We start from the raw sequence: 13,559 nt of genomic DNA, 5'->3' as shown, positions 1-13,559 counted from the left end.
CAGAAAATAATTATTTATTGTAACATTTAACTTTAACCATAGACAGAGAAAAGAAAGGATTTCTAACCTACTAATATGCAACCTAAACCATACCCCTTCAAAACTCCCAAATATACACACACAATTAAAAAGACAAATAAGTTTGACACAGTTATAATGGGTGGAAAAATAACACAGTAAACAAAATTCTGAAGATCACAAATCAAGATTAAGGCTTAGTTAAGTTTTCTCACGCAGTACTTTTAATTTTTTTTTTAACACTGATGACCCGCTGTTGTCCATAGAGTGATGGACATTCTTTGTTTTGTTAGCTGACTGGGTCAACCCAAATCTTTTCTTGTACTGAAATCTTTGTTTTAAGATTGCTTGATTTTCAAGCGAGGGAGAGAGAGAGAGACAGACAGACACCAGAGAGAGAGAGAGACAAGAGTTGGGAGTGAGGAGATGTATGATTGATTTCAATTTGCAGGATGTTTCTCTATATTACCCTGGCACTAACAGCTTTTTAACATTCTGGATTCCAACCAGAGGGCTGTCATCAGGCACACTTACCTTTACTCCCAGTGCATGAGTGGGTAAATGGATATTGGAAAAGAATTCTCCCCCTCAGGGCTTAAAAAGAGCAACACTGCACTGCACAACTCAGAAATATGCAGCATTTTATTTTCAAATTGCAAAACTCTCCTGGTATTTCAGTTACATAGCAGTCCAATATCCACTTCAGCTTATTGTCCCAAAAAGAGAGAAATGGGGTCTTCCAACACATTTTGATAGTGCTGCTTTACAACAACAAAGTACTGACTAGATCCAAACAAATCAGGTAAAATTAATTTGATTTGAAGACCATCCAGTTGTCATGACAGCAGTAATATCTGAGCAAAAAATTAGCTAATTGACATCTGACAGCCCCATTAAGCAAATACTTGACAGCCACTTAAAAGGGCCTAGTAGCAAAAACAGAATCTTCAAAGGAAATTCACAAAACTAAACTTAAATATGAAGCCCTGCAGCAGCTATCTGTCACGGAAAGCCTCAAATACAAGTGGCCAACACATGGACATAATGGAAGAAAGGCAGGCAGTCAGGTATAATGACCCTCTCCATTGTGTGCTGCCTGAAGCAAGGTTAATGGTCACCTTGGCAGGCTCAGGGGCAGACCCATAAGGAGGTCCTTTGATAAGTCCTCCACCCTGTTCCATTCTACCCTGGATGGCCAAAGATTTTGGGGAAGGGGATTTGGGGGGAAAGGGGGAAGGCGGAGGTGGAAGAGGGTGGAGGGGTAAGGGAGAGGTGGGGGAACAGGTAAGGAGGAAGAGGTAAGGGAAGGGGGAAGGGAAGGCGTAGGGAAAGGGCCAGAGGCCAAGTCAGTTTAAGTAAAGTGAGCAGAGAGGGGGTGTGAGCAGGGGGAGAGTCTACTCAGTGCATGAGTGGGGAGATGGATATTGGAAAAGAAGGATCCTGCTGAATGCCAACCCCTGCACTTGCTGAACTCCACCCCTCTCTCAATGACCCTGAGAGCTGAGACCAATCTACATTACTAACTGAGGAGCAAATTCCTGCAGATGGTGGAATCTGAAGTGAAAACAAAAAATGCTGGAGATCACAGTGGGTCAGGCAGCATCCATGGAGAGAAAGCAAGCTAACGTTTTGAGCCAAGATGACTCTTCAGAGCTGAAATGAAATGTGGAGGGGGCAGCATTTATGCAATAGTGGAAGGGAGGATGATTGGAGTGCTGGGGGAGAAAGGATGTTGAGAGTTCAAATTAAATTATCCAAATGTGAGAATGGCGGAATAATGGTGTGTATAACTACCAGACTGGAAAGAGCAGACAGTCCCACTGGGCTGGGGGAAGGGGAGAGAGGGTAACAAATAATGTAACAAGCAAAGCTAAAAAGGAAAGAAAGAATGGCTTCATAATTTGAAGGTGTTGAACTCAATATCGAGCCCTAAAGGTTGTAAACTGCCTGGTTTGAAGATGAGATGTTGCCTAGTAGATGCTTTTCCTGCAGCAGCCACCACCTTTCCTGTGGCACTGTTGAGCACAAGAACAGCTGGTCTGTGATTGGCCAGCAGCCCTCAGGTGGCAAGACCTGTCCCCAGGGTCTTCAGTCAAGGAGAAGGCCCACCATTGTCTCAACACTGTCTGATCGGCTTATGGTTTGGAATCTTTCTTCCATGTCATATTTTTCACATTTTCATCTTTGCTTCATCTTTTTGTACTTTGTACTTTCTAACTGCTTTCATCCTCCATTCCTCCTCCTTTCCCCAAGCCCCACTTCTAAGTTTAAATGCCTTCTCGCTCCCCTGTACATCAATTTTGCCCATTCATTAATTCCTTCCTGTTCAAATAGAGCTTAGGACTGTGAAATAGTTCCAATCTTCTCTAGGACTGATACCAATCTCCCATAAAACGAAAGCTCTCTGCAACACACTTCCTATAAGCAGTCCTCTAGTGAGATTCAAAGCACCTTGATTTTCAAGTAAGTTATCAAGTAATCAATTGCAACATTAAATGATAGTCAAAATTTTCCAGTTCCCAGAAAGGGGCAAAAGCCATGACCTGAGCTCCTAACAGCCAGAGCTTAGGAAATCAAATTATCAATTCCCATCCTGGTAGCTGTGAGCACGCCATTGACATCATCAGTGATACCACAGTCATCAATCATTTCATGATTAGTAGTGATTTACATCCCATCAAGAGGAACACAGCAGACAGCAATTTTAAACTGTAGCACAAACTTATTTTGTCTTCCTCCTGTCAATCAGAAGACTACTGACCAAGCTTTCTTTTACAAATCCACTACAGATAAGGGTTTCATTTCCTTCTGGTTTTGGAGTCAACACAACAGATGGAGATGCAGGAAATTATAAAAATGACATCTTTTACAAAATTAAAACCAAAAAATGGGAGTTGAGAGAGTCCTGCCCCAATTCAAGCTCTATGCCTGATACTAGAAAATCAGCCTTACTGTTTAAAGAAAGCGAGCAGCGAGTCAGGCATTTCTCAGATTAAAAGAGCAAGCAGTGAGCAGGGGTACGAGCGGTGAGCCAAGGAGGTTGCAGCTGCATGCTCCTTGGTAGAGCCTTGGTGCTGAAGTCACAATTCCACAGAGACACAAAGCAAGAACCAGCTGATGAACTTTACTAATCTTCATATTGTTTTATACTATTTTAATAAGTTTTATGGTGCTTTTAGTGCTGATAGTTTTGAAAGTCTTATTTTTGTTTTAAAGTACATAAGGGGCTATAGTTCAGTGATCCAAAGTAGAAGGGCCCTAGAATTAATATTGCGTGAATTCAAGGGCAATCTAATCATTTATTCAAAGGTTTAAAAGATAGAAGGAGAACTCAAGGCCACAGCATTCTCCTCCTGCTCTTTGCAGCTACAGAACATTCTGAATTGGGATGGTGAGCAGCCATTGGTTTCGCACACATCAGTACTAACAACATAATTAAGAAAAGAGATGAGTTCGTAAAGGCAAAATATAGGGAGCTAGGAAGTAAGTTAAAAAATAGGGTCTCAAAAGGTAATGATCTCAGGAACACTTGTTGTGCCTTGTGTCAGAGTAGAAATAGCAGGATATCTCTGACGAATTTGTGGTTGATGAGATGGTGTAAGCAGGAAGAGTTTCAGATCCCTGCGGCATTGAGATCAGTTCTGGGGTGGGTAGCACCAGTACACGCTGGACAGATTGGTCCTGGGCAAGAACAGAATTGATGTCCTAGGGAATATATTTGCAAGTACGGTCGGGAAGGGTTTAAATTAAAATGACAGGAGGATAGGAACATTTATAGAGAGATACACTACAAGAAAATAAGGACTACAACAAAAGGCAGAGTGGGAAATAAGAAAGGAAATAAAAAATTCAAGGACTATAATTGAGCAGGGCCACAGTGAACGGGACTAAGAATCATAAAAAGACGAGCATTAAGGCCTTGTGATTTAACACATGGAGAATCTGAAATAGAATGGATGAACTGCACAACAGATCTAAATGGGTATGATATAGTGGGGAATACACACATGTAGCTGTAGGGTGACTGGGAATGGGAACTGAATATCCAGGATTTTCAGTTTTTAGAAAAGACAGACAAAAAGGGAATGGAGGTGGGGTAGCACTGCTGTTTGAAAAGGAAATTATTGTGATTGTAAGTAAGGATATTAGCTCTGGTGATTTAGAATCTATGTAGGTTGAGCTTAGAAATACAAAGATACAAAGGGAAAGAAAATAGTAGGGATCCCATATAAACCCCCAAATTGTAGTAGTAATATTGGGGAAGGCTTAAAAAAAGAGAAAATTAGAGATATAAGTAGGTACAGCAGGAATTATAGGCAACTTCAACCTGCATATGAATTTGGCATTTCAAAATCAGACAGGATTGGAGATAGTGTATTGAAACTGATTGAGGTCTGTATCCTCTCTGCCAACCAAAGAGTAGGAACAAATGGGTCTTTTTCTGAGTGGCAGGAGTGACTAGTGGAGTAACGCAGGGATCCGTTCTTGGACCCCATCTATCCTTAATAATGATTTTGATGAAGAAACAAAATGATATAGAATGAAACAATAACATTCCTGAATGAAGTGGAAGAATTAAAACAGATGCTGGATATTCACTTGAAGGTATAAGCTTTGGAACAAAATTGAAACTCAACACAGGAGTAGATGCTACAACATTGCCAGACAATTAGCCTTGATTGATGGCTGCGAGGGTGAGATCAGCTAACTTCAAGGTTCAAGAGACACAGATCTTCAGGTGTATGGTTAAATCACCATGAAACTTAGTCAGAGAGGCTAAAATGTCATTAAAACAGTAGATATTAAGGAATCAGAATATCTCATTGTTGAGCAGAAATGCATGTATTTGTCTAGATTTCTTAGAGGGTGGATTCCAAAACTATTTAAAGGCTTAGGTAACTAGAAACAGGATTGTTACATTGCAATACAAGATGATGCAAAATCCATCTGCCTATATCCTCCCAGGAAAATTCCTAATTCTTTAATGGGAAGAGTATAATCTCAGTTAGTCAGCAGAGTTGAAAATAGGCTTACATTTCCAGTAACAAAAAATGCACATGGGTACTCAGAGTTGGTAAGTGTTCCAAAGGCAAATGGTAGACTGTGTGTGGATCTCACTCAATTAAGCAAAAATTAAGAAAGAAATCCAACATATTTTGTCTGTCAATGACAGTTTAAAAGAAGTGGCAAAAGCAAGTTTTTCACACAACTGGATGCCAACAGTGGGCTCTAGCAGACACCATGAGATCAGAAGTCAAAATCGCTACATTATTTACACTTCCAGGAGAATTGCTTCAATCAACTATCATTTACGATTTCTTCTATACCAGCGGTTTTCCAAAGGTCAGTGTCTAGAATTCTGGAAGTTAAAGGGGGAAGCATTACAACGTAGATCTTAGTGCATACTACAGTGAAAAGGGAACACAACTAGCAGATCAGGGACATGTTAAAGGCAACACAGAATGGGAAATGCAAACTCTAGAGAATGACAATTACATTTCTAGGGCACATTATTCAACAAGACGGCCTCATGGTGGGTCCAACGAAGAGAAGAACCATAGGTGACTTTTCAGCAAAATGTATAAATAAATAATGTACAGTATTGTTAGGCATGGTGAAAAAGTGGGAAAATTCATCCCCAACTTAGCCAGTCTCATTCAACACATAAGAGAGCTGATTAAGAGAAAATGGCCCGAGTATTACTGGAATCTGGAGCCAACCGTAGCTTTTGAAAGAATTAGAGAGAAGTTATTTTCTATCGATGTCTAAGCATATTACAATCTAGGCTTGTTCACTACAGTCACAGTTGTTGGAGCAGCCCTTATTCAAGTGCATACTGACCGAATGTGAAACCCACTATATTTTTGGGTACTTTAGTGTACTAAGGTACTTTAGTGACTGAAGAGTTATGCAATGATAGAGGTGGAAGCATTAGCAGGTACATGAGGTATGATAGGTTCATAGACTACCTTATGGCACTCATCTTTCAACTTGAGAAACACCACAGGCTACTGGTAATACAACTGAGATTGAAAGAAGTCTCAAAAAAAATTCCTCCATGCAAACAAAAATTTGGGTTTAGGCTAGGAAGGCACAGATATGGTTTAGTCTATGTTCTAGGTCAGGCACAAATATAGGTACACTCTCAAGAGTAGAAATGGATTGAGCAAAATAAGAAGACTTTCTTGCAGAAGAATTTACAGCAATAACAAACACCTGAGTAAAACTCAGACAAAATTATGTAGCTCAAAAATTTGACAAGAAGTGCACAAATGTCAGACAACTCTGTCTACAGGGTGGTTGAAATATAGTCCAGAAGACCAAGTACAGAAAAGACACCAGAAACAGAAATTACACTTAACAATTATAGGAGATGTAGTGGTGTACAAACATTGAATACCAAAGTTTATTGTGAAGAGAAATCCTACAGAAACTCCAGGAGGGATAGTTAGAGAGTCATACAGCACAGACAGGCCCTTCAGCCCAACTCATCCATGCCAACCAGGTTTCCGAAACCAAAGTAGTCCTATTTGCCTGCTTTTGGCAATTAGGTATCACGAAGGCACAGCAAGAACACAACAATCAGTGTGACAGGTAGGCATAAAGGATTACACTGCCTCATGCCAAAAGTGCCTCAGATAGCCAAGTACCTACAGAACTAAATGATTTAATTAAGATTACCAAAAAGACCTTGGAACAGATTAGAAATGGATTTGTTTAATTTTAAAGGAAAGATGTATTTGAGTCAGCCATTATTCAAGATGAACTGAAGTGACAAGACTTCATTCAGCCACAGCACGCAGTGATCAGAGCACTGAAAAGGATCTGTGCAATACATGGTTTCCCAGAAGAATAAATATTGGAAAATGACATCAATTCATCAAAAAAGATTTCAGGTTGTTTACATTAGAAGTAGACATCAACCAGGTGACAATTTCTCCACTTCATCCTTACTCAGAGAAGCAGAAAGTACAGTCAAGGTCATTGAGTCAATGAGAACCCATGTAACACTCCAGACTGGGAATTAGCTCTACTTTGTTACAGAACAACACCACTGAAAACATACCCAGCAGAATTGTTAATGGACAGGAGGCTAAAAACAGATACCAGTTGCAGAACACAATCTCAGACCAAACATAGCCTCTTGAGACCAAAAGAAATTAGAAGAGTAAAGCCACAGCCAAAAGCAGCAGAGATGATACAACTCTAGACATAAGACAAAATTTCTGTCAACCTTAAAGCCAGAGCGGGGAGTCTGGGTAAGGGACAGAAATTCAGAAGCCACAGTCATTACAGAAACAGACGACCTGCGATCTTACATTGTGAGAATGCCTGAAGGCATATTCAGGTGAATGGGAAGGCACTGATCTTACTTGAGCTAAGAAATGAGACCAAACATGTTGACTATAGGATTTGGTACAGCTATATTAGACAATGTACAGAGTGCTACAACTGTTCCAGATACAGGACAATACCATCATCCTAGCACTGAATTCAAGCAAACCAGACTGGGACATCCAGTCAGGGCTCCAGATTGTATCGCTATTTAAGATTTGAACTTCGGTGGGGTGGTGACATTAATGATAACAAAGATTGCACAACTAACTAATTGGAAAGTACTGGAATAATGTAGACCAAGTCGACAGAAACTTCGGGGGTAGATCGGATGTGAGAAGATTCATATAAATCTTGATGATTAACTGATCAAATGAACCTAACATCAGTAAGAGACCAGTCTAGAATGATTATGTGAAAATAGAGCCTTAGATACTACACTACATCACTAATTAATAAACTACTACGTACAGGTGTAAATAAAAGGAATGTTAAAGCAAATGAGTAGTTGAACAGCATTACATAAATAATCAGGAGTCTCAGGAATCCAAGATACTTAGATTGATATCTCAATCTGCAAGTAGCTAATTGTCTCATTTCAAGAACCACACACAGAAATAAATCCAAAACCTACCTCTGCAACCTCCTTTTGAAATGTTAGTGTCATCTGTGTTCTCCCAAAGACAAACGGTCCATTGCGATTTGCAATATTCTCCAACCATTTGATAATAAGAGGTGTTGAAACACTGAAAGGAAGATTGCCAATGATGTGCACATTTGGTGGGTCTGTTCAAAAATTTAAAACACATGTAGTAAGTGATCGAATAGGGCTAGGACTCAAACGATCAGTTTGATGCACCATCTTTCAGAAGTGAAAAATCAGGGAGCAGTCCATTTAAAAAAATATAAATTGCTCCCCTACCACAGGGAGACATAATGATTCATTTAAAAGCAATAACCAACAACAGCGACAGATCAGCTGCTAGACTGGGTCAACGGCAGGTGGTGAGGGAGACCAACAAGAGGGAAAAACATACTTGACCTCAAATCTTACTAATTTGCTGGCTACAGATGCAATTGTCCATTACAATGTTGGTAACAGTGACCACCATTCAATACTTGTGCAGACGAGATTCTGCCTTCACATCAACAATCCCCCCTCCCATCGTGTTGTGTGGCACTATCACTGTGCTGAATGGGACAGACTTTGAACAGATCCAGCAGCTCAAGACTGGGCATCCATGAGGCGTTAAGGGCCATCATTAGCAGCAAAATTGAACCAAAGCACAATCTTCAACTTCATAACCTGACATATCTGTCACTCAACAATTATCAACAAGCCAGGGGGTCAACCCTGGTTCAATGGAGAGTGCAGGAGGGTGAGCTAGGAGCAGTAGCAGGCATACCTGAAAATGAGGTGTCAACCAAACAGGACTACCTTTGTGCCAAACCTCATAAGCAGCAACTGACAGGCAAAACTAAGCGATCCCACAACCAGTAGATTAGACCTAAGTTCTACAGTCCTGCCACATCCAATTGTGAACAAGATACGATTCTAACCACCACTCCTTGATATTCAATGGTGTTACCATCACTCAATCTTCCACTATCAACATCCTCAAGGGTTCCATTGACCAAAAATTCAACTGAACTCACCACTGAATACAGTGACTACAAGAGCAGGTCAGAGGCTAGGAGTACTGCAGCGAGTAACTCAGCTTGATTCCCCTAAGACTGCCCACCATCTACAAGGCACAGGTCAAGAGTGTGATGGAATACTCCCCAGTTGCCAGGACAGGTGCAACTCCAAGAAGTTTGACACCATTCAGGGCAAAGCAGCCCGCTTGACTGGAATCACATCCACAAGCATCCACCACAGATCCTCAGATGCAGCAGTGTAATGTCTACAAGATGCACTGCAGAAATTCACCAAAGATCCTTAGACAGTTCCTTCCATACCCATGACCATCTCCATCTAAAAGGACAAGGGCAGCAGATACATTGGAACACTACCACCTCCAAGTTCCTCTCCAAGCCACTAACAATCCTGACTTGAAAATATAACACCATTCCTTCACTGTTGCTTGGTCAAAATCCTGGAATTCCCTTCCTAAGGGTATTGTGGGTCAACTTACAGCATGTGGACTGAAGCGATTCAAGAAGGCAGTTCACCATCACCTTCTCAAGGGCAACTAGGGATGGCAATAAATGCTGGCCAACCGGTGACGCCCAAGTTCCATGAGTGAATAAATAAAACAACAAGGGCTGTGTAACCTTCACTTTCATAATGCGAGTTATTTGTTTATGGATCCAGTGGCTGCAATGATAGATTTTTAAACTTGAAGCCAGTCATATCTCAAAAGAAAAGCATCTAGCAACCGACCAATTAACTGAATAACATTTTTAATCAAGAAAAACTATATAACTCTGTTGACTGCACATCCCCTTGCCCTGAACCTTTATCTACAAACGTGCTGTGTTACCTACTCAAACATTAGTAATTTCACCAAAACATTTGAACATTCACTAGCTAACCCAAAGAGTATCCTCTTCCTACAAGTTATATTTCCTGATCTCTGGAAGTTCTCTAGGTAAGGAAAAATTGATCAGAATAGGGCTACAGGCATTTCTCTGCAATGTTTAAGTGTACTTTTTAGAAAGTAAACTGAAAGAAAACAACATCAATACAAACCCGATCCTCCTCTCTCCCCAATTATAACAAGAGTGTGGGTGTTGAGGTTGATGAGAAGATTAACACCATCAAAAGATCCAAAATATATTAAATAGAGCTGTACACTTCATTCAAAACAAACCAGGCAAGGTGAATATTTTGGGTATTTTTGGAACATATAAAAGTATTTAGATCCTGGAAATATGAACTGTAACTGCTGGAAGTATTCAGTAGGCCAGATAGCATCTACAGAGAGAGAAAGAGAGTCAACACTTCAGGTCTACAATCTTCACTAGTTCTGACCAGATGACTTCTGTTTCTCTCTGCACAGATACTGCCAGACAAGCTGAGCTAACACTTCCCATTTCCAGTGGAGTGAAAATAATCCCTTCTGCTAGTCTTCCATAAAGCACTCACTGCTTGTGAGTATTTGATTTCCCAGCAGCCCGAGATCTGGTTTGGCACAGCATTAAATAAATGTCAAAAGAGAAAAAGGAGGTTCATAAAAACAAAAAAGCTGCACAGCAAAGAAAAACTGTAAAAGGAATAATTGATCATTTTTTTTAAAAAAATGAGTAAATCACAAAAATGACCTTTATAAAGTATCAAGCAGCTCCAAGTCCTGATTGGAGGAAGGACTGGGCCAAGAGAAGGAGTTAGGGTTAACCAACCGCAATCTTATCTTTACCTCTGGTGGGGCACAGCATGAACTTGGTGGAATTCACATGAAAGTGTGGTCAGTCAGAGGCAGCTGCCTTTCAACCTGGGTTTCCCTCCTCTCCTAACACAATATATGGGTAGGCTTTTGGGGAGGTAGGAGGAGGAGAAGAACAAACAGTCTGTGTGTGCCCAGCTATCTCACACTCATATGGTAGAATCCTTGTACTTAGGCAAGCATTTCATGCACTTTCTGCTTTGGTGCAGAGACACCGGTGCTGACTCTTAGAAGGAATGTCTATCAGATATTGTGCCCATTAGGCAATTAAGTGGACAAAGAGGCATTTTTCCTGATTTACAGCCAATCTGAGGCGATCAGGTCCAGCACTCAGTAGTACCATGGAGGAAGCTGTAGCAGTCTCCAGTATCTCAGGCTGTAGCAATCACCACAGACAAAGGTAGGTATTGTGGTGAGAGTGTGGTCTCACACGGTTGGGGTTGCAAGCAACAGCAGTGAGGTAACTGTCAGTTGCCATCATCCTGTTTCATGTCCATGCCTTCAGTCATACACAGATTACTCAAGATCAAAGGTATCCCATTCAGCAACTCACAGGCTACCACAGCCTGGAGCTAAAATAACAGTGAGAATAGCGCTGTAATGGTCATTAATTGAAGACGTAAGGGTCTTAAGTTGAGGTGGATTAAGACATGGGCTTTTCTGCCCAGAAATTACTTGGTCAGAGGCAGGAAGGCGTTGATCACAACTACCTAATTTTCCAGGACTCCTTCCTTGTTTTCTATATGCCCAAAACAATCATCCCACATTTGTCCTCTACTTTCTTACACTTGTATACCCTGGATCAAGGAGGTTTGGAAATCAACATCACCGAACAAGAGTTCAGGGTGGTTATGAAGATGGGAAGACATTCTTCCTCAGCACTCTAACACTCCAGCTGTCACAGGTCTTTCTTTTGATGCAATTCCTACCTCTCATGGCCTTCTTGAATTGTTCTGCCAACCTGACTCCGACAGAACCAGGGAAGCCACACCTCCATGGGAGGGAGAGCATGTGCCCTCAAGCAGACAACAACAAGAAGAACTTACCCGAACTGTGTAAACAAATGTTAGCACAAACCCGGGCACTTGTTGGGTGGTACTACTAGTAAAGGCAAAAGCTGCAAGATGCATCTAAGCATCCCTAAGGCAAGGGCCCAGGGCGCAACATCTTGTTTAGCTCCACTCTCCCTGTCTTTGTCTTCCTCCCTATCTCCATGCAGACTGCCACTCATTCGCAGCCCCTCTTCCCCATAAATCCCTCAGCAGCCTCTCCATCACAGCCCCTCATCAGCCCCATTCTCCAGTAGAAAGCCGCTGCCTTCCATATCCCACACTATCCTCCAGGCCGCACTCAGTCCCAATGACCCAGTCAGCAGCCTTCCATCTTCAGCCTCTCTCCCTTTCTCAGATACATCAGTCACCACTCCAGCATTTAGGGGTCAGGCTGAATGAAGCTTCACAATGCTCACTGTTCCTCTAATCACAGCCTATTTCTCTACCATAATGCAGTTCCTAAGCTCACTAGTGAGCTAATCAGCAGCAAAATTAGAACTGGCCTGTGATTGAAGGACCACCTCCTTCCAGAATCTGTCACTTCTACTTTTTTGTATTTCAAGCACTGTTTAATGTTGGAAAACACAGGTCTAAATGCATTTTCTGTGGTGACGGAACCCAATCAGCCAGGTGGACTTCATAAAATAGGAGTTCCCTGATTGGAGCTGTTAATCGGGTCTAATCAGGGGGCTCTAGCTGACAGATAAAAACAGGAGTGTCAGGCATTTATTCACTGAGAGCTGGCTGTGAGGGAGATGGATCAGTGTCAAGGACTTTCCACATGTAAATAAAGCATGACTTGGTGACGGGACACCAGCCTCTGTTGGAGTTACTTAGTAGCAATGACAGAAAAGTAGAATCCTGAAGAAATTTGCCACAACAGTCATCTTGGAGTTGGGGTAAGCACTTCCAGCATCATGCTGCTATTTAGGAAGCTTGACTCATTCAAACCTGCCATAGACTGGGCCCAGAATGTGGAAAGAATGCATTATTTTTTCCAGACAAATGACATTGGGACAGATAAAAACGAGTAATTCTCCTGACAGCTTGTAGACCTGCAGCTGGTTTTTCGGTTACTATGAGCATAACTCTCCCCGAGGCACCAGATACGAAAACCTTTCAAGAGTTGATGGATTTAGTTAAGGAATATTACAACCTCAAGCCTTCTCTAATTCTGTGATGCTATTGGTTTTACTCCACAATTAGAGAACCAGGGGAATTGGAATTGGAATTGTTGACTAGGTTAAGACGATTGGCTGAGTGTGACTTTAGTTTAATAATTAATGAGATGCTGAGAGACCATTTGGTACGTGGGATTAATGATGTAACTATGCAGAAGCACCTACTAGCTGAAGCCCAACTGGATTTCAAACAGGCACTACAACTGGCTTTATCATTGGAAAATGCAGCAAGTGCAGCATGAGTTGCAGGGTGTTCCTATGGAAGTGGACACTCTCGCCAGTCGGACTGAGCTTGGGGAACTCTACTGGAGTGAAAGCAACTACATAACCTCACTCAGGACATAAAACAGAGGGACGTTAGGTCAGCACACCGAAACAAAGCCAAGCCTCAGTCAAACTGTTAACATTTTCTTTAGGATCGGCCCAGCAAGCCATTGTAGTTGCTACCAGTACACCAACTCGAGACAACAAAAAGTCCCACTAGACCTGAATTGAGCAAGAGAACTGATAGGCTGGTATCCAGGAGGGTGCACAACCTGGAAAGACCACCTACATCTAGTCTGTAGCAGTTAAATTACTTAGCAACA

At 41.5% G+C, this 13,559-nt stretch overlaps 1 protein-coding gene across 2 annotated transcripts in view; it reads right to left on the bottom strand.

The window, feature by feature from the left end:
• tfb1m (transcription factor B1, mitochondrial) overlaps window positions 1-13,559 on the bottom strand; it is a 59,574-nt gene that overhangs the window by 23,865 nt on the left and 22,150 nt on the right. For both annotated transcript variants that reach the window (XM_048601454.1, XM_048601455.1), the window contains exon 5: window positions 7,988-8,139. In XM_048601454.1, the coding sequence (XP_048457411.1) occupies window positions 7,988-8,139 (152 nt within the window). The remainder of the gene's footprint in view (window positions 1-7,987; window positions 8,140-13,559) is intronic.

The sequence above is a fragment of the Rhincodon typus genome, chromosome 9 (genome assembly GCF_021869965.1).
Source record: "Rhincodon typus isolate 14 chromosome 9, sRhiTyp1.1, whole genome shotgun sequence".
Classification (NCBI taxonomy): domain Eukaryota; kingdom Metazoa; phylum Chordata; class Chondrichthyes; order Orectolobiformes; family Rhincodontidae; genus Rhincodon; species Rhincodon typus.
The sequence above is the reverse complement of the archived record's forward strand: the minus strand, read 5'-3'. Positions and strand labels throughout refer to the sequence as shown.